Source organism: Pholis gunnellus (genome assembly GCF_910591455.1).
Source record: "Pholis gunnellus genome assembly, chromosome: 11".
Classification (NCBI taxonomy): Eukaryota; Metazoa; Chordata; class Actinopteri; order Perciformes; family Pholidae; genus Pholis; species Pholis gunnellus.
This window is the reverse complement of record NC_136538.1, coordinates 8,080,192-8,101,550: the sequence shown is the minus strand read 5'-3', so window position 1 is coordinate 8,101,550 and position 21,359 is coordinate 8,080,192. Positions and strand designations below refer to the sequence as shown.

Here is a 21,359-nt window from a genome sequence, read left to right as displayed (position 1 = left end):
TTCTTGAAACAATGAACTACTATGAACTGTCAGTGTTGTATGTTTCTTTTACCCTCCTTCCCTGTGCTTGTACTTCCAATATATATATGTGTAGAGCCGAATAATGCAGTCAAGAAGGTGGCACATTTCCTCATGTTGGTTACTAAAACTGTCCATGACAGCGTTGCAATTTTTAATGCGAGTCAATCAACCTCAATATCTTCCTGAAATGTGCAGCACATAAATGTAGCGACTGGCTCGAGTAAAGCAAAGTCTTGAAAGCGTTTGTCAAACTCTGACAGACACTTGTCAATCTGCTCTGTGTAGCGCGCACTGTCAAGTTGCGCACACGCCTTCCGTTGCGTCTCCAGCTCTGACGCGAGGTTTTGGAAGTTCCTCAAATCATGGCGCGCTGCAGCTTTAGCTTCTTTAGTAGAAATAAATTGGAAGGCTAACTAATTAGCTCGCGGAGTTTTGCAGTAGCTCACGTTGTTGATCGCGCATACGTGGTGACTCGTGTGTTAGAAAAGACGTGATCTCAGACTGGCTGCACTGTACGTCAATCAAGTGGCAAATGCCACGAGGACGTCACATTTATTTTGAATGGCATGCGATCTACCGGCACTACCTCCGCGATCGACCGGTCTACGTGAACGTATCATAGATGTATTGGCGTATTCAGATATCCTACGTAAGCTACGTTCGTGCATCGCTCAATTACGGCACTTCCCAACCAACGTGGGCTGTGGATGTGGCACCAAAGCATCTACTGACTACGTGTCTCCTGCAGTGCATTCACACGTGTAGTTGTGTTCGGGTTTCAAGGTTTTCACACTGTGAGGTAAGGAGTCATTTAGTTCAACATTTATTTGGTCCGTTTGTTTTGAAATAGCCGCTGAGCTTGGCAGTGAGGTAGCTCATAACAGCTAATGCTAGCTAACGTCAGCTAGCCCCAGGACCGGTTTGACAGCAGAAACACTAGACGATAGCTACAGTTTGTTAGCTTGAATAACTTGCTCATTTCAATGGCTTTATATATGTTAGAGCTTATTTATACGAACAGCACCTATGTTATTAATGTCAGCTGTGAGGTAATATGTCTTTAAGCCACTGAAATCCAAATAATATTCACTGGATAAGTGTGTCATGTTCAAGTAGCCCGAAAACACACAACGCTAATAATAACATCATGGCACATGATGCAAAGCTTCCCTGTGAGATAGAATAATGTACAAATAAATAATGTTAATTCATTTTGTTGTATTTGATTCTCTTTACAGTATTGTGAAGATATCGTATCCAAAAGCTGCTTATCTCTGATGAGGTTATTGCACTTATTGTTAGAGTAACCTGACATTGGTCTGCGTGTTCATCACAGCTGTCCTCAGGTGTTAAGTGCCATGCTTGCCAGGCTGGCCTTGTGCTCTCGCTCGCCATCCAGAATCCGGCATTCAAATGTCTGTCCAGTCTCCATCAGAGCGTTTGCCCAGGCTAAATGTAAGTAGCCAGCCACCGTCTTTGTCATACCCGGAGGGGACAATATGAACTTTATGCCTCAATATACTCTTTGCTGATGTGTAAATAAAGGTGTCTTTGTTGTTCTCTGCAGTCCCACGTCCCCATGGGAAGTCTTTGGCCCACCGCAGTGAGTTAAAGGAGGCCAAACGTATCGTAGTGAAGCTGGGAAGTGCTGTGGTGACACGGGATGAGTGTGGTCTGGCACTGGGGCGACTGGCCTCAATAGTAGAACAGGTAACGCCACATTAGTATCGTAGATACAGACCGGAGAGACACTGTGATGATGGCTGCGGGAACAAAATGTTGTGGAAGATGTAAAGACAAACTGAACGTTGGAGGGATCTTGGCTGTGTATAGAAGAACTTGAATGTTGAATAGCCCGTGTGTGTCCTGTCAGGTCGCCATGCTGCAGAATCAAGGAAGGGAGATGATGATAGTCACCAGTGGTGCTGTGGCGTTTGGGAAGCAGAGACTGAGACATGAGATCCTGCTGTCTCAGAGCGTCAGACAAGCCTTGCATTCTGGACAGAACCAACTCAAAGAAATGGTGAGTAATTAATCTTGAACTCTGGGAACTGTAGTCCACTCGTTGACACATTTTGAACACAGTCTTGTTAACTTTTAGTGAACTTCCTGTTTTTCAGTCTCTTCCAGTTTTCGAGGCACGGGCATGCGCAGCTGCTGGACAGAGCGGTCTGATGGCGTTGTATGAAGCTATGTTCACCCAATACAGCACCTGCACTGCACAAGTATGCACTTGACTTTCCTCACAGAGTGAAATGCTGACAGAGTTCAAATCTCACTTAATTCTCTACATTTCTGTCCACTTCCGCAGATTCTGGTCACCAACCTGGATTTTCACGACGAGCAGAAGCGTCGCAACCTGAACAGCACGCTCCATGAACTGCTGCGGATGAACATCGTTCCCATCATCAACACCAACGACGCCGTTGTTCCGCCCCCTGTTCCCAACAGTGACCTGCAGGGGGGAAATGTGGGTACTGTGTGAAGGGCATGCTGTGGGAATGCCGAGTGTGGTCCAGAATTGTGATGGTGGATTGCTTAATTCATGCGTAAATGAAAGACGTATGTTGCTTTCTACTTACATTTCCACCCTCACTAACATTTAACTTCATGGGCACCATTGTTTTCATTTTAAGGTGCTTTAAAATGTTGACTACTTCAAACTGTGTTGGTTCTGTTTGTTTTGTGCCATTCTAGTGTGCACAGACCTGCTTGTGTTCTCTCCTTTTGGAAAGAGGTGACCATGTGTTGTTGGTTTTGCAAATGAATGGGACCGGGAGGCTTTTGTTGCATGGAAGCAACAGATAAGCTGCTATTCTACAGTATAATGTGAGATCCAGTGATTTTCCCTTTGGCCTAATGACATTTCTGTTTGTTTTCCAGGTAATAAGCATCAAAGATAATGACAGCTTGGCTGCACGGCTGGCTGTTGAAATGAAAGCAGATCTCCTCATTGCCCTGTCTGATGTAGAAGGTACAGAAATCACCACCAATTTGATGATTAGTTATGATTTACTTTTCATGTGTGCATTAACATTATGGCTCTTTGTGTGATATTTAAGGTTTCAGAAGGTCTTCTGAATCGCTCAGGATTCTTTTTGATCAATTTACTTTATCAAGTGTTTCATTTTAAATGTCAAAATGCTCAGTATAAGTGACACCAAACCCAAAGTGATCCCTGCAAAGAAGTTATTTTGTCTTATCAACCATATTTACAATGATATGAAGCAGAAAAAAACTGTAACAGTAACAATTAATTGTTGGATAATTATACATAATTAAAAAAAAGGGCCACAGATTTTACACACAAAGTTCAGTTTACTTGTCTCGAGGGGAAGTACTCAGCCTGTGAAAACAGTTGTATAATGTCTGTGGCTGTGAAGCGACTTTAACAGCGTTAGAAAAAACAAACTGATGAAGGTTTTGTTGCTTGCCCTTTGGACTTAAACTTGTTAACAGAAAGCAGGTGCTACAAACTGGAAGTGTGGGGGGCAGAGGGGGGCTAATGAAGGATGCTACTGAGTGACTGTACATTATAAGGAATTTAGGAACTGGTGTTTTTTTTGCTTTTTCTGTACTAGAGACATAACGGCAGGATATCTCAACATCGGCTGTTTTTCTTTTGTGACTTTAGTGCAATGCTAAATCGCCGCTGTACTTCAAAAAGTTAATCAGGAATCAAAGTCCTCTTGAGTTAGTCAGCTGATCATTTCAGCAACAGTCTGCTGTCACTGCGTTGCTTTTGTTAATGAACATCTTACTTACTGAGTTACATGTTAATAGAAACTTTCTGTATGGCCTCTTGGTCTATCAATGTGACTGCTTTGCTTCTGTGTAGGCTTATACGACAGTCCCCCAGGAACAGACGATGCCAAGCTCATTGATATCTTCTATCCTGGAGACCAGCAGTTAATCACGTACGGCACGAAGTCCAGAGTCGGCATTGGGGGCATGGAAGCCAAGGTCAGCATGACGGTCGATATGTTATCTCAAAGTGTAAACGGGACTGAAGGAAAAAGTTGCATTATACTCAATCACGTTGTCGTCCGAATCAGGTGAAAGCAGCGCTTTGGGCTCTACAGGGCGGGACGTCTGTTGTCATTGCCAACGGCACACATCCTAAAGTCACAGGCCACGTCATCACAGATATTGTGGATGGGAAGAAAGTTGGCACCTTCTTCTCTGAAGTGAAACCCGCAGGTATTGGGTAAAACCGTGTGGAAAGAGTGTTTCATTCACTTGTTGTGTTTTGTGCATTTATATTTGATGCTTGTGTCATTAACACCACCAGGGCCGACTGTGGAGCAGCAGACCGAGATGGCCCGGCATGCAGGCAGGGCTCTGGCCTCCCTGGACCCTGAACAGGTGAGGTTCTTGCTCCCTCAGTGCGGTCTGGTATTAAAATGCTTTTGTATTTGAAGAGGATGGAATGGCATATATTTAGAACTGATATATTAAGATTTAATCCCACAAGACATGTAGTTAATTTCTAGGTTAATTCCCCTAAATTCAGTATATTGGCGTTATTATACTGTTCCTAAATTAATTGAAATGACAACATTAGAAGAGGGAGAGATCATCTCCTGCCTAACACTCAGCAAACATAATATATTAAAAAAGCTATCAATACTAAAACATGAATGAAAAAGTGAATAATTTTCACAACAGGATGCAGGGAGTCACTAAACTCATCAAGTTTTCATTGTCCTGGTAGCGGCTGTGGTTACTCTTGATTCTGGTATTTGTTAATCATATCGAGGTGTGCGTTTGTTTTCTCCAGAGAGGGGAGATCATCTGCTCTCTTGCTGATCTGCTTACAGAGAAGAAAGATGAGATCCTCAGCGCCAACAAGAGAGACATGGAGAAAGCGACAACGTCCGGTAAAGAGGCGCAGAGAAGACTCACAGATCATAGTCATCCACCGCTGCATGACTCAAATCCCGTGTTCTGCCAGTGGTTTTCATTCATCTGTAGCACTTCTTAGGAACACTGGCATATGAAGGAGGCTTCCATCATCTGCATTGGGTAGAATTTGTCTTAGCTCTGGTGTGCATCAGCCATGTTGTCAGGAAGTTGTAAGGTACTTGTAAGTTTAGAAGTTTGCCCGCAGTCATTGCATAGCAGGAGTAGGGATATCACTCTTTAACTGGGCAAGCAAAGTTCTCACTTCAGCTTCATAAAGACTCTGGTTGCTGAAAGACAAAATATCTTCTCTCCATCGGTGTTCTGAGTATTGCATTGTCGGTGTTCTTTACCCGTTCATAGGTCGTCTCTCCCAGCCTCTGATCGACCGTCTGAGTCTGTCGACTGCCAAGCTGAACAGCCTGGCCATTGGCCTCCGTCAGCTTGCTGTGTCCTCCAGGGATAGCGTGGGTCGGGTGCTGAGGAGGACCAGGGTGGCCAACAACCTAGAGCTGGAACAGATCACTGTGCCCATCGGTGTCCTGCTGGTCATCTTTGAGTCGCGTCCTGATTGCCTCCCACAGGTCAGTAGACCCAAACTCTCAGCCTGTAGACTTAAGGCCTTTACACACCAGGGGGCGTTATGAATACACGCCAACATGTGAAATACACGCCTGCCAATATTTTTGCATCAAAACTATTCGGAACGGCAGCAAAGCAAGTTTGCGTCAGCTGCAACACTTTTTAAATTAAAGGTTGCAATAGATTCATTCAGGCAGAGGATCAACTACCCGAATCCTTTTGACCCAGAGTAGCGTCTGGCAGGCTGTCTGAGGTAAACCGTTGTATAGCCTAAGCCACTGTTAGCTGTTTTTATTGAGTTTCCTTCATAAAAATGCTCTGAGTGAATTTGAGCTCCCTCTGGTAAACAGTCACCAGTGTATATGTCTGAGGCTGTTATTGTAGAAGGTAAGAACAGAAGGAGTGAATCTGGTCTGCGCTGCCTTCTGTCAAGGTTGTAAAAAGTACTAAAGTTTGCCGTCTTGGTTCAGACTACGGAGCCTCCCTGTTGTTGTACTCTATAATGTATTTATTGAATATGTCCGTTCTGCACCACGTGATTGGTTGATGCCTTTATTCATGGTGCGATAGCAAAACAAATTGACTGTCTATAAAAAAAGGCTTTTTTGCCACGAAATATTCACGTTCTGTGTGAAAGTACTCATGACAAAAAGCAAAAGTTTAGAAAAATATATAGATTAGACTACAGGAAAAAAACACCCCTGGTGTGTAAAGGCGTTACATCACCATCAACATTGTCATTGAAAGTGTTCACATATGTCTTACTGTGTTTCAGGTGTCGGCTCTGGCTATTGCCAGTGGAAATGCTCTGCTACTGAAGGGGGGCAAAGAAGCTTCCAACACCAATAGAATTCTACATCAACTCACTCAGGAAGCACTTTCCATTCATGGAGTGGCAGATGCCATTCAACTGGTAAAGCTGAAAGCATTGCGTTATTGAAACACAGTTTTTTTTACACGATGATAATATTACCTCTAAGATATTCTGTGACATTATAAACTTTATCCCGACGTGTAGGTGAGCACACGTGAAGAAGTCGAGGATCTGTGCCGACTAGACAAGTTGATCGACCTGATCATTCCGAGGGGCTCGTCCCAGCTCGTTCGGGACATCCAAAGGGCAGCGAAGGGTATTCCTGTTCTGGGCCACAGCGAGGGCGTCTGTCACGTCTACATAGACAGCGAAGCCGCAATAGACAAAGCTATAGATATTGGTACGGTTGTGGAAAAGTGTTTCTCTTTCTGCAATAAGTTATGAACTTGTTGGTGTACCACAGAACTGCTGAATATACAGGTGCTAACTTGTGTTTTATTCCAGTCAGAGACTCCAAATGCGACTACCCTGCAGCCTGCAATGCCATGGAGACCCTCCTTATTCACAGGGATTTGCTGCGAACTCCTATATTTGACCAGATCGTTGATTTGCTGAGAACCGAACATGTAAGAAACATGCACCCAGACGTTTACACATAGCAGTACATGGTAAAGTGTCGTAAAATTCAGATTTATTTAGTTGATAAATCATTGTGCCATTGCCTTCTCTCAGGTGAAGATCCATGCAGGCCCCCGGTTTGCATCCTATTTAACTTTCAGCCCATCCGAGGTGAAGTCTCTGAGGACAGAGTATGGGGACCTGGAGTGCTGCATAGAGGTGGTAGACAGCATGCAGGATGCCGTGGACCACATCCACAAATACGGCAGCTCCCACACTGATGTCATTGTTACAGAAAGCGAAGAGACAGCCGAACAGTTTCTGCAGCAGGTGGACAGCGCCTGTGTATTCTGGAACTCCAGCACTCGCTTTGCCGATGGCTACCGCTTTGGCCTAGGTGTGTACAGTAGCAGGCATGGGTTCACTTCTTTAATGCCTCCTGAGAAAATGGGAGACTGCATTCCTTTTGTAAATGGATCTAACCTACCACTGGTTTGAAAATGAGTTAATTTTGCGTTGCTTATTTTGCAGGAGCTGAGGTTGGTATCAGCACGGCACGGATACATGCCAGAGGTCCAGTGGGTTTGGAGGGGCTTCTGACCACTAAATGGGTCCTTCGAGGGCAAGGGCACACTGTGGCTGACTTCTCTGAGCAAGGGAGTATGAAATACCTTCATGAAAACCTCCCTGTCCCCCAAGGGGGCTTTAATTAGGGGCCCAAACAAAGAGCCATCAACAGGAAGCAAGATAACTGACGTCTACCCAGAGTTTATTAAGAGGTTGTGGTCTGCCAGTAGCACTTCAACTTTTAAGCTGCTGCTTCTTCACTTGTGTAAATCCACTATTTCGGTGCAGAAGAAACGGTTACTTCTACTGGACAACCTGTGAATAAACCTGTGAACCAGCTTTTTACACAAATGCCAATCTCCAGAGACAATGACTGATTGTTACATGACTGGTGAGAGGGAAATGTATTCTGGCAGGTCAAACACAGACGAAGCGCTTTCCTCTGAGATCAACGACTCAGTTATGATTTTCTAACTTATTTTTCTACATGCAAACCCCTTGGCCTTTTTGTAACTTGCTGTAAGCGATGTTTGTGCTGGATCTTGGTTCAGATTTATTTTGCTGTCCTTCCTCTTTGCACAGATGATTTAATAAATATGCTGTACAGTTCTTTTCTCACGATTTTGTGTTTTATTGGTCACAAACTTAATACTGAGAAATCTGCAACATCCTCTCCCTGGTTTACAAATGCATTTAGTTTAAAGACATATTCAATTACGAAATGTAATCAGTTTTTTTTATATTTTGTAATGCTAACAATCAATTGTGTTTTTTTGCACCTCATTGTGGCCTTGCTTGTCGGTGCAATATAAAAGTCTTGTACCTCTATGGAAACGGCACATTCATAGCTAGAAGAAAGAACTCTTTTGTGCAGTATAACAGTTATAATACTAGACATCTTCAAGCACAATCTTCAAGCACATCAAGCACAAGTCGAATTTCTTTGATAATTTACTAAACAAAAAATTAAAACAATGGAATCTATATACCTAACATTTTTACAAGTGCCCACAAGTATTACAATTAAAAAACAATTACTCAGACTTCCTCTCCATACATATCTATCAAAACGTTCAGATCATTTGCATTTCCAAAGGTTTTTCTTACTGTTCTGGACAGTCACATTCTAAGCCATGGCGAACAGCATGCAATCATATCTACCTCCCGACTGCGTCCTACTGTCTCCCACATCTGGGAATAACAGCTCACCACTTTTGGACAACCTCTGCTCAAAGGCACTTCTAACATTAAAGAGCTTGAAAACAACACCACCACTGCACGGGGACCTCCGGGTGGTTAGGGGAACCAATGCAGTCTCTTGTGACTGTAGGGAGAAATAGGCCTGGTCTGGTTAGGCCTACGTTGGTAATTGTTAAACGTTTTCAAAGCTCCCACTTTTCCTCAACGCAGCACTGGTGACGTATTTGATAGGGGCGTGGTTTGATAGTCACAGCACCACAGTCTTGCCTGCTGCTGCTGCTGCTGCCAAATTTAGCTGTCATCTGAGTCGATGTTAAAGATGGCAGGAAACAAGTCTTATACTATAGTTGAATATTTTGGTGGGGATAGCGGTTACCGGTGTGGTTACTGTAAAAATGATGAAGGCAACTTTTCTCACGGTAAGTTATCTTATCCGGTAACGTTAGCGGAGAAACACAGCTGGTAGTTGTTGCTGAACTGGACTGTGCTAACGACCTAGCCTCGTCTACTTGGTCTGGTTTTGAGAGGGGGTTAAACTGTAATCCTAATGTCAGTACATTTCAGTAAATTATGTTATATCTGCTGTACTTAACGTACACTGCAAGGCCAGTACATTACAGTTAACTGAGTGTATGTTAGCGTTCACCTCACGGTACTTGGACAGTGTCATGTTAGTATTAATTCAGCTTTTAGCTTTTAGCATTTTACAACCCAACTCTTTCATCATGGGGGAAGAAAACGAGACTGTCGTTGACTAAAATGAGGTCAGATAATTAAGTAAGGTTTAGCTGGTGTTTGTTGAATTACTACAGCTGGACAACAATGTTTACTCAAGTCTAACGCGGTAATATTAGTAGCTTAGTTTGCTAACATCGATACTAGCATCAAGCTAGCTGGACAGACAACCAAGGATGTTGCTCTCACGTGCGAAAGTGCAGCTCTCTCGCTTTCATTTGACCCGAGGAACTGGGACTAAAGGCGCTTATGTGACCTGCTGAAACGCTATCTTGCATTTAACGTACACATGTAGGTGTGGAGAGCTCAGATGTGACGGTCAGTAAGAGGACAGGGGTTCTATTTAACTTGACACAGATGGTAAACATGAGATCGATAGTAAACAGATTGCAGCGTGTTTACTGCATGTGCTGCATGTCATCTCAACAGGCTGCTTTGTTACTGTTACTGTGGCAGCATCATCAGAGATAAAAGCACATAGACACAATCAATGACTCCATCAGTTATTTTGCCCCTATTGTGTTGGTTAAGTGCTGGAGTGTTTTTATTTGATGTTTAGTTTAAGGAGATGAAAAACATCTTCATCCAGCTGCTGAAGATCCTTTCTCCCTGAGCCAGTTGTGAACAGTGGCCTGGGCTCACTTCCAAGTGAACCCATGGTTTGTTTCAAGGGATACTGAAAGCACACAAGGACAGATAAACTGCCAGTGGATCGAGCATTTAATTACACCAGTTTGCATTTATATTTCCTCCTAACTCTCACAATGTCTTATCTTGATATGCTGTGCCACCACTTTTTACTTCGCATACCATTTCAAAAGCCTCATCACAAAAGAAGTGAAATAAAGTGTCAGTCAAATAAATGTCCGACTTTCACAGCCCCCAACACGTTGAACATAAAAAGCTCTGTTTATCTTTTGGCAATCAGTGGGACAAAACTGCAAAACATCTGTGTAAGAAGACAGGAAGGGATTTCCCTTGTGGGACTGAATGGTGCCACTCGAGAGTAGGTGAACAGGGTCGAGACAGGTTGACTATAATTAGGGTTCAGGCAGCTCCTAATGCAGTCAATGAGCGCTTTGGCTCAGAGGCAGCAGACTAGACTTGTTGTCTAAGCTAAGATAAGAGTGGTAATCTGGATATGTTGCATCATGTGGGAATGGCGAGATCTTGGGTGGAAGTAAGACTGTACTTCCTGTGTGTTTCTTAACAGAGCTCAGTAACGCCGTAAGGCTACGCTGTAGGTTCCTTTCAGTAGACTTACGACGACAGAAATGAGCCCATTATTTCAAACCACTAAGGTCCAGTTAAATTCTTACTGTAGTGCTTATATTTTCCTGGGAAGACATGCAAAATCAGACCATCAGCAAGATTATCAGCGACATGATCAGTGTTTATTCCAAGCAGGTGTTGTGTGCGATGGTGTTTTCCCTCTGAGTGGTCGGTGCACTGACGTTATCAACAGTGTTGTTAAGGTCCAAAGCAAATGCGACCCCACGCTAAAGAGCACAGCATCTGTGTTACTGTGTCTGTCACGCCTCAGGGGAGGCTGAAACACGGATCAGGTGTGAACAATGGAAACGGCTCGCCTGTGCCGTGATGATGGCAGCTGTTGCACGCGGGTGCGGCTCAGATGGCATGATTCATTCGTACTCTGGAACCTTTTATTACGGTCTGACTTCCTGCCTGACTAGTTATCAGGTCTTTTCGTGGACAGGTTTTGGGGCTTTTGTGTCATTTGTTTGTCCCCGCCCTGGCCTCCTCTCCCTGTTTACTAACTCTTAAAGGTTTTTAAGATGATGATCGCTTGGTGTATACGGTTTTAAATATATCATACTTTCTTTATACTCCATTTGGAGCATTCTCGATGCTTCCTAAAACAGAATACTAAAATTGGTAATTCATACTCAAAATTCATATGACTACTGGACTGCTCTGTAATTGCAGAAGTCATGACAATTATGGGACACAAAATTGGGGTCAGAGAGCAGAAACACCTGAGAGACGATATTCTACATGTGTGGTGAGGCCATAAACGTAAACACAACAAAAGGATCATACATTATAGATGCATGTTGTGTGTTTTCTTGGCTTTCACTCTTGTTCACACCGGTGTTTTCACTTGAAAATACAAGTTCTCCTCCTTCTCTTAGCGTCTTTCTGTTCTGCTCTTCAGTCGGCGGATAACAGACAATTCCTTTTTGAACGTGGTTCAAACTTTCAGAACTGCCCTTATAATGATCCATTCTATCACGTTTTATAAAGTTTTATCATGCATTTGATCTGGTGGGATTTTGTACGGCGTGTTCAGTTTTTATGCCAGTGAAAAATCTCACTGGACGCAAATACTGTAAATGTGTATGCGGCACTGTGAGTAGCTTCACCACTGACAATGATTTGGAAAAACACACCGGATGGAATACAAAATATTCTGACACACTCTGCGTATCAGATAGGTTAATTATTACGGTGAGTATGTCTGATCGAAGTAAAACCGGGAGTAATCTTGTAAAAGGAAATCTGCAGTCTTGCTGTATCTGCCGGCCTTAGAACCAGCTCCAGTCCCCTCACTGCTTCATCGTTGCGGCGTCGCTCTTTTGGATCACATTGTGCCGTCCCTGGCTGAACACCGCTCTCCTGGGACATAGAACGCTATGCTCAGTGTGTGTTGCGTGAACTGTTATATAGTGAATTCCCTCGGTTGTTTTAGATGTAAACTGATAGTGGTCTTGTCATCAAGTGTTTGGTGTGTGTGAGCAAACTGTGTATATGGTTGCGGGGGAGAAGGTCACGAGTTAAAACGGGGAGCTAAGACCTCAGTTCTGGGAAGTAGGATCCGAGCTGCTGGGGACACAAATAATCCTTTTTTTTGAACGTCACCGTTGAGGACCGTGGGAATCTTTTGGGGGTCACTGTGATTTAAGCTGAAACAAAAATGTGGACCCCCCCCCCCCCACCAGACTCTGTAATCAGCTTATTGACAAACCACTCCTTACTTGCATACACGCCTCCTATTTCAGGCTCAGGCTGTTTGAAATGTATAGTGTAAAATCAATTAAATGTTTCAAAGTTCCGTTTGTTTCCTACAGGGATGTGGTCTCACACCATGACTGTACAAGACTACCAAGACCTCATAGACAGAGGGTGGAGAAGGTGAGTAGTTGTCTCCGCCTTCATGGAATCCTGCTCGCAGTTTGGATTCTTCAAATAATCACTGAATCTGTATTTAGTGAGGGCAATCTGTTCTTTCCTCTTTCAGAAGTGGGAAATACGTCTATAAGCCCAAACTGAACAAGACATGCTGTCCACAGTATACCATCAGGTAACATCGCCCATCATGTTCTCATAGGATTCATAGCGGACAAGAAGAAACCTGGAACACATACAGAAATGTATACAAATGTGTGTTCTTAATAAACCTGTTCTGCTCCTTGTATAGATGTCATGCACTGAAATTCCAGCCTTCCAAGTCTCACAAGAAAGTCCTGAAAAAAATTAGCAAATTCATTTCCAACGGGGAATTACCGAAAGAACAGGATGATGGTGAGAGTGTATTCATTTTTGTACGGTTTTGCATGTGTAGTGGCTGATATATTTCTCTGTACTACTATCGGACTGCACGTGCATCAGAGCGCACGGTTGGAACTCGGCAAAACCTCCGTGAAGTTTTTGGCCCTGTGGCTAAGTAGTACGCATTTTCTGGTGTGAGCAAATGTTGTGCCTTGCAGGTGAGCCAATGGACTCGGTGTGTGACGAAGCAGGTCCACGGGAGCCGAGTAGTGTCTGCCCCTCCGAAGTGAAGCGTGCTGCAATCACAGACATTCAGAAGGAGCTACCGGAGTGTCCCGCCATCACGGAGGTTCAGAAGGAGGAAGCGGACGCCGCTCCTGCCGACTCGGAGACATCAAGAAAGGACCCGGAGTCCGTCGCGGATGAGAGAACGACAGCCGCAGCTCCTAAACCAGGTGAGAAATCTGGTTCACTGGTAATACTCAGTGTTGTTCTTGATGTGACCGGAAATAGGATTACAACACTAGTTACCTGATAGTAACTAAGTTACTGCTGTGATTTTCCTTCATCAGGATAGCTCTTCAGGTGTTTTTGCTTATTCATCAAACTTTTCCACAAAGAACCTAAACCATGATGTCATTGATCGCAAGTAAAGAATCAACAACTATTTTCATAATCACTTATCAACACTTTCTGTTGATAAGTGTGTTTCCGAATTCTTTAGCTTTTGTTACTCAAATTTGAGAGTAAGTGGAAACTATTTAGGTTTTGGACTGTTGTTAAATAAAACAAGCAAATTCAACACATTTTAACCATTCATTTTACCATTTTGTTACAAAACAGTTGATTGAAACGATAATCGACAGATTAATAAATCATGTTTATCATTGCAGCAGCAGCACTAGCCCTGTATGAATGAATGAACTTAATATAACTAATGTTAAATATAGGCTCGTTCATGCAGCCGTATGCCGCGTTTGGTGTGAGCGCACCTTTTGATCGACATTCCAGCAGCTGCATTGACACAGAACGAGGATCGGTTGCCTGCTTTTACTGCGGTCCTACTGCACCTACCAAAAACGTGTTTATTTAAGACGTCTGATATTCTTTGAAACTGCAGTCGGGACCACTTTAAAATGGTGACGGTTGCTTAAATGACAATTCACCACAATCATAAGCAAAACTGCCACTGCGATATTCAACCATAGCTGTAGCACCATTGCTCGCCAGAGTGTGTCACTGTTCACCTTGTGATACACTCCACTGTGTTTCTTCTGTGTCTTGAGGAGAGTGTCTGGTTTTGGCTTATCTATCATGTTCCCCTCCTCACTTTCCAGTCCAGGACATCCTCCTCACCACCGCGCAGTAATGAATTAATAACACTCGCAGTGAGGAGATAATAAACTCCTTTTAGACACAGGAAGCAGAACTTCTAACAACTGCTCATGTTTCAGGCCTCGACCGCTGTTTCCCTCTCAAACATCTAATGAGAACACGCTCGTTAATCAGAAGGCGGGAAAGCTCAGCGTCGGCACCGGTCGACCCAGAGGCAGACATAAACACACAGAGAAAACTTCCAGCGCTGCCAGTGTCCTTCTGTTCTCACACCTGTGTCAGCAGCACCACGGTCCTCTTCCTCAGTCTGTCAGAAATAACACGCCTACTCAGAAGGCTAGCAAAGAGGAAGCAGGTAGGATTTACTATGTTGGATCAGTGGTCCTCCGCTCCCCCCTTATTCACCTCCAACAGAAAACACCTGGACATATCTTTCCTCCAGTTTTATGACCGGAGCGCTTTTATAGCTTTGGGCAGGTTCCAGTTCTAGCTTGAGAAAACATGGCTCTCCATTTCCATATAGCGTGCACAAAGCCAGAGGTAAACAGATACAGAGGTACATATGGAATGCTGTCCCAGGATCTGCTTTTTATGGATTCGCAAGTAGCGAGACTTGCTTACATGTGTTTGTATTCTTGAAATTCACTATTTTATCAATGTGGTGTGTGTGTGTGTGTGTGTGTGTGTTGGAGTAAACCCCAGGGAGCTAGTCAGTACTGAAATGTGAGCTGAAATAGTTTTTCTCTAAAGGGAGTTATTTTGCTGTTTGATGACCAAAATCTTATCATTTAAAATGGTTTTATTACAAAGTGATTTCTAGGGTACGGCTTTAGGCAACTATAGCAGCACACAGCAGAGGAGAGAGACGGCGATAATAATATAAGAGAATAAAATATGAGAAATAAGAAAATGCAGGCAAAGGGCAGGCTCTGTGTAGATACAGACAGTGCCACACACTTATAGGAGGTCATAAGTGGTGATTGAGAGGGATGATTTGTACAGAGAGTACAGTTTTTCCAGAGTTGTTTCTATAATATGACCCTACATAGCACCACGTTAATATTTTAGTGGCTGCTCTCAGATAACTGCATCGTCCTCCCACAGTAAATTCATGTAATGTCACCATGTGTTTACATGCCGGAAAGCAAGTATGTCACAATTCTAGACAGATTTCGGGGAAGCGGGAGAGTGTCACGGCTTTTATGAAGTGCTAACTGCTGGAGCGGGAGTATGTGTCCTCCACAGGAACTGATCTGTCAGACTTTATCCTCATCGCGGCTGCATACGCTGTCCTCAGGAGTACCTGTGTCTGTTTGTGTAAGACCGAGAGAAAGTGTGTGTGTGTGTGTGTGTGTGTGTGTGTGTGTGTGTGTGTGTGTGTGTGTGTGTGTGTGTGTGTGTGTGTGTGTGTGTGTGTGTGTGTGTGTGTGTGTGTGTGTGTGTGTGTGGTGGGTGGGTGGGTGGGTGGGTGGTTGGGTGTGGAGAGTGTAATAGGAAGGAGGAGAGGCACGTGGACAGAGTAATCGTGGATCAGGGCTGATGTGTTTGTGGTTGAGACGGTGTGTGTGTGAGACAGTCCAGACTCTGCCACTGGTCTGTCTTGACTTTGTCATTTTTTTTACTTTACCATTAAAGACCAATACAGCAAACAGGCATGTTGAGATGATACCTGAACCAGGTCATTTTCCATTATAATAATAGTAATAATAATAATACATTTTATTTGTATAGCGCTTTAAAGGGTACTCAAAGGCACTTTGCTCATGAAATAAGCCAGAATCTGCAAATACTTCCTGTCTGTTTTTACTATTCACAAGACAGCTGCTGCACCGTAACAGTAGAAGAAGTAGTTTGAGTCAGCTGAAGCTGAACGCTTCCAGTGCCAAAGTTTCCCTCTCCCCTCGTCAGGACCAGGCGTCCCTCTCTTCCCCGTTAACGTCGACACAGGGGGAAAGTTGGTAAGCGAGCTGATGGTGGCGTCTGGCAATAGGACAAGCAGGAAATGGCTCTTGTTTCCTTATTGCTCCAAACAGGATGTAGGCGTGTAAACTGTTGACATGGGATGCCCGGAGAGCTGCGGGGCTTGGAAAGAGCCCAGAAGGGGGGGGGTCGAGGAGGATGATGATGAGGAGGAGGAGGAGGGGGACAGAGAGAGGGAAACTGGGGGAGATTCAGTTGCTTCAGAGAATGTTAATGTTACTCTTGTTGAGAGAGAGAAAAACGGAGAAAGTGCGTCTTCTGCTAGTAACAACCTTTTTTGTATGGTGAGCAGAGCTACTCATTCATGTGCCCACAGCAGCTTAGATCTGGTATTTTTGCCATTTTAGAGAAAAAAACAGCCATTATGGCCCCCGTTTCTGCTTCTTCTATTCTTTTTTTTTTTATAAATACACACTAGCTAGCAGCGAACTCTTTGGGCGCGCACAGATCATATTGTTTTATAGCTTCCTAAGCAATGATGTCATCTAAAGTCTATTGAGGCAGGGAAACAAGAAAATGACTTCTAAAGACCTTTCTGTTGAGACTGTCTTCCAAACACTAAAGTAAACATGGCAACCAATCTGCCCAGAGAGGCAGGCAGAAATCTGCACTCTTTTGAAACTCCTCAATACCAGCGGCTTGAAGCTACCACCTCTCTTGCTTCTGTGTTTAGTCGTATTCCCAAAGCTTAGTTCATACTCGCCGTAGCGAGGCGTGCACGCTAGAAACTGACGTTATTACGGCCGACGCGCAAGGCACTTTTCTCTCGCACCTCTGACTTTTGTAACTATGCGCGCGTGGTGCGTGCAATCAGAGCTTTCCAGACGTGACTGTCACAAATGTTCACTGATCAGAGCACTATTAACATTCCTGAGGATTTCGCAGAGATGGCCAATTCGTTTTTTTTAAATGTCTTAAAAACTATCTTCATTTGAGTCAATTCTTTGCCAGCCAAATCAAATTCAACCAGGATATTGTTTCTTTATAATGCATTTAATACCCGACTTCTGCCTTTACAGGGCTTGTATAAAGGCATTTAAGTAGTCCATTAAAATGAGATATGAGTTTACAGTTTATTACAATTCCTCCTCTGCATAGTGCACTCGTTGTCTTCTTGCTTCTTCACAGTACATTTTGATTGTACTCTCTTCTGTCTGGGCTGCAGGGATGGGTGCTGATCCTGGTCGGCCGCCATGTCGGAAGGCCAGAGACTTAAGAAAGGAGCGGCGTCTTCAGAAAGAGCAGATTAGACAACACGCTGGTGGGGACTCTTCCATTGTCTCTCCTACTCCACCCACTCCGGCACAGACCAAGCAACCCAAACCCCTGGAAGATTTCATCAGTGAGTCATTGCCTGACAACTCTTCTCATTGCCTTGAGGTAAGCAGAAATATGGAGTAGGTACTTTCTTTTCTTCTTTTTTTTTTCATGGGACTTGGAATAAACATTAGCCTGTTGGGATGATTCCAGCTCTCATTAGGAAATCGTGTCTTTGTTTGAGCTCTCTGTCTCCGTAATGTTTGGATTCACTTAGCCTGAAAATATGGTTTCATAGAGCCCTCTTCTCCAGCTCCAGTGACTTCACCATGTGTTTACGTGTGCAGAGAGGATAGCTGGCCAGAGCAGAGTGGAAAAACCACTTCTTCCCAGTTTGAAATCCAACCAAACGACAGGCACACCACACAAACTGGGTCGCGTTACCCTGCTGACGGCATTAAGACCACAGCTCCCGGCTCAGCCGATATGAGAGGACCTGGAAATGAACTTTTGGCTGGGGGCACAACGATGTAGAAAGATCTCTGGCGCAGGCCTCGAGCTAAGGTTGGTAGAGTAACGTCATTCTCGGTCTTGACCAAGATTTGAGCCAGATGCAGTGAGGAACCAGGCGGTGTCTGTCTCTTGTCTTTGTAGCCCCCGAGACTAGACCGGCAAGACCTTCTCCCAGTCAGCTCTTTCCAATTGGATTCATTTGTTTGCCTGCAATTATGGTTCCATTTTTACTAAGTGGGCATGAACACAAGGTCGTCCTGTGCAAAGGGAGGTTAATTACACGTCTTAACAAGTCAAATAATTGAGAGATGCTGTTTGTTCCATGTGGCTGGGCTGCATCAGATTTGTGGCTAAAGGACAATTTGGATGATAAGCAGTTGAGTGACTCCGCTGCAGAGCGGTGGGCCTCTGTTGACTTACTGTTGACGGAGCTGCAGGCTTTGAGTGGTTTTCACACCAGTACCAGGAGATATTTGTTGACAGTAGAGCATTTAAATGTAGTAGCAGCTCGTTTCATCATACGCACATCTGTTAAAGATGTATTGACTGATGAGAACGCTCTACATGATACGTAGGACATTTCTGAAAGTACATTTAGACAGGAAATGGAAAAGAAGAAATATGGCTCACCTTTTGTTACTGCTCAGTTGCCATATCTCTCTTACCGTTATTGGTGTAGAGTGTGGAAACTGTGTCCTTGGAGGAGCATATTACTATTGAAGTAATAGCAAAGAGATAAGTCACAGCAACAGGACAGACGAGTTTAGATTTACAGTCCGGGTAGTTACCTCAGTCCTGGCCTTAATGGGGAACACCACCTACATTTATAATCCAAATATGTTATTTCCATGGCCTTGGAAAGTTCAATCCATATTTGTGAACATGAGCTACTCGCTCACAAAGCCAGAAACCAGAGAAGTTAGTCTCGCATTCAAAGTATAAAGTGTCGAGCTGCTCCGTAAACAATCAATGAGAAACTGATTTTGTAGAGCCACAGAATGTTTGTTTGTTTTCTTTTTAAAATCTAAATGAGCTTCACTCTATTGTAGTGTTTTAAGTTCTAAAACAGTAAATGTACCCAAAACTCAGAACATTACCCTGGTTGCTCTGTGTCATCTATAATATATTTACCAATTCATTGTCTATAGAGCAGTTTTGCACTTAATACATAATGACATCACCAATATGAGTTTCTGGTTTTTGGATTTGGGAGAGCGTTGATCATGTTCGGTAATGTTTTTGGACTGTCTTGGACGATAGGAATGACATGTATGAATTTTGAAAATGGGCGTAGTTCCCCTTTAAATACAGCTGTGGTTCCAGTGACCACCACCAGGGGTCAGTGTGCCAACGTGATGTAGAGCCTCTCGGGCACCTCAGGAAAGTGTGGAACTGTCGAGCCACCATTCCCCTCTAGAGTCTTCTCTACTGTCTCCTCACTCTGCTCATGCTTTCAAAGTGTTTTCTTCTAAATCTCCTATTGATAACCGGCATTGGTTCTACAATCAATCGGCTCCTCTATTGTATTACTTTACCATGGTGTTGAATATCCATGTTCAGAGCAACAGATCTTTCATTAAAGCTTTCAGTTTAATTCAAGTTAAACAAAAGCCACTGGTATTATGTTGCGTTAGTCGAACGTTCATAAAGCGGTGTCAGACTGCTAGTGTTACATTTCCAGACCGTTATGAGAATTGCTAAAAATTTAATTTCCACGCCGTCCACTATCTGCCACAGTGTTGTTTCACCACAAATGATTTCAGCCTGTCAAAATATATCTCTAGATTTAGAACGAAATTAAAAAGGACAGAACTTCAGCATTGTCCTTTTTTATGTAAGAGGCCCGACGTGTCTGTTTGACTAAAGATGTGGATGCCAAGTGGACATATGAGAGAAACCCACTCGGGTCCAACTCAAACAAACCCCCAGGTTCAATTCCCCTAGTCTGTGCGTCCAGGGGGTTCTTATGGCACGGCCTCCGTGGCCAACAAAAGCTTCCAAACCAAGAGACGGTTCATTAAATGGGGCCGGAGGATGTAGTTGTTGAATTCTTCTTAGTTTTGTGTGACATTAGCGGCACAACAGTTTTCCTTTCCACACGTCTTCATATCACAGGCTTCTCCTTATTCTCCCAGTTAACATTGATTTATAGCACTGCAAACATTTACTTATTTTGTATGCAGCTGTCACGTCTATGGACTTATTCATGTATTTGCTCACTTTTTGTGGGCTGTTTTACTTACTCGGGTTATGTTAGCTGAACTTGGATTCATGTCAATGTGTGTCCTGCTCATCATAAGTATTTCACCAGTAATCTGTAGACGCTATAGCCAGACCAATACTCCATTTCTGAAGCCAATACACATATTGAAATGTCTAAAGAAAACTGAATGACCTGAAACCTAGTTCGGTATTTCTATGCTGCACTTTATGTCACTTATCGGCCCAAATACACATCGATACGGTATGTCTGCAATAACATATATAACATAATAATAACATATTATATTATCTATTTATATAGTCTCACGACAAGTCATCGAAGGAACATTTTCCTTAATCTGAAACTTCTCTGCACACTGTAATTTCTATTCTGGTTTGATCAGCATCGAGATTAAAGTCTCAGAAGACATGGTGAAGCACTGGAAATGGGTTCATATGCACAATATGAAGGGAAGATAGAAAGTCAAAAGGCTAATGATTATTTCTTCTTTTTGAGGATCTCCACGAGTACTTGAATGCTCGTTACGATCTTGTTATTTTCAGTTACACCTGCTGTATTTGTGTGGAGACGGACATGACACACCCTCTTTGTAGCGTTCTTGTTTTCCCATCAAGCTAAAGCTATGCTTACCAGCGGCTGTTATTAGTGCAACACAAGGATATTTACTAAAGAAGAGTAACACAACTTTCAAACTGGAAATGTCCCCATTTTATTTGTAAAATCTTCCCCCGGAGAGGGTGTGTTTGTGTCGGTCTCTCTCTCCCTTCCCACTCTCCTCACACTGTTTCTCGTTGGTTTGTGACGATATCTTCCACTTATGTTATCCTCTGTACTTTTTCCATTTTTGATGTTAACCTTTGTCTGCCCGTATTCTTTTTGAAGGTGAGGCTAGTGCGCTCCAGTCCCCCTAGCCCGCAGTTCAAAGCCTCTTTCGACGCCTCCTACCAGGTGTACAAACTCTACCAGATGGCCATTCACAAGGACCCTCCTGACAAACCCTCCGAGAGCCAGGTCAGAGGGTGGGGGGCATAGGTCGACCTGCTCAAGGGGTGCCCAGGGAGGGAGGGTAGAGGGTCGACAAGTTTGGGTACCTACAAAGGC

General features: G+C 43.6%; 2 protein-coding genes across 4 annotated transcripts in view; both read left to right on the top strand.

Moving 5' to 3' along the window:
• The first annotated feature begins 712 nt into the window (after positions 1-712).
• On the top strand, positions 713-8,107 carry LOC306703394 (delta-1-pyrroline-5-carboxylate synthase-like). The gene is made up of 17 exons (XM_079169358.1): positions 713-820; positions 1,358-1,476; positions 1,589-1,731; positions 1,895-2,044; positions 2,142-2,246; positions 2,333-2,491; positions 2,905-2,995; positions 3,860-3,984; positions 4,077-4,221; positions 4,313-4,386; positions 4,802-4,901; positions 5,287-5,507; positions 6,281-6,418; positions 6,524-6,719; positions 6,824-6,945; positions 7,052-7,334; positions 7,469-8,107. Exons 2-17 carry the CDS (start codon positions 1,380-1,382, stop codon positions 7,648-7,650), a joined length of 2,331 nt encoding a protein of 776 aa, XP_079025484.1. The 5' UTR covers positions 713-820; positions 1,358-1,379; the 3' UTR covers positions 7,651-8,107.
• An 892-nt stretch (positions 8,108-8,999) lies between these two features.
• The window catches only part of ate1 (arginyltransferase 1), a 51,857-nt gene continuing 39,497 nt past the window's right edge, over positions 9,000-21,359 (top strand). For 2 of the 3 annotated variants that reach the window (XM_079168426.1, XM_079168428.1), the window contains exons 1-7: positions 9,000-9,123; positions 12,529-12,592; positions 12,699-12,761; positions 12,879-12,982; positions 13,168-13,404; positions 17,430-17,644; positions 21,141-21,269. In XM_079168426.1, the coding sequence (XP_079024552.1) occupies positions 9,015-9,123; positions 12,529-12,592; positions 12,699-12,761; positions 12,879-12,982; positions 13,168-13,404; positions 17,430-17,644; positions 21,141-21,269 (921 nt within the window). In that variant the 5' untranslated portion in view covers positions 9,000-9,014. The remainder of the gene's footprint in view (positions 9,124-12,528; positions 12,593-12,698; positions 12,762-12,878; positions 12,983-13,167; positions 13,405-17,429; positions 17,645-21,140; positions 21,270-21,359) is intronic. The other variant, XM_079168427.1, reaches the window with a different exon arrangement.

Coding starts and splice junctions, on each gene's coding strand:
- LOC306703394 (XM_079169358.1), top strand. CDS start 1,380: ATGCTTGCCAGGCTGGCCTTGTGCTCTCGCTCGCCATCCAGAATCCGG. Junction 4,222..4,312: donor CTCTGAAGTGAAACCCGCAG/GTATTGGGTAAA, acceptor TAACACCACCAG/GGCCGACTGTGGAGCAGCAG. Junction 6,720..6,823: donor AGACAAAGCTATAGATATTG/GTACGGTTGTGG, acceptor GTTTTATTCCAG/TCAGAGACTCCAAATGCGAC.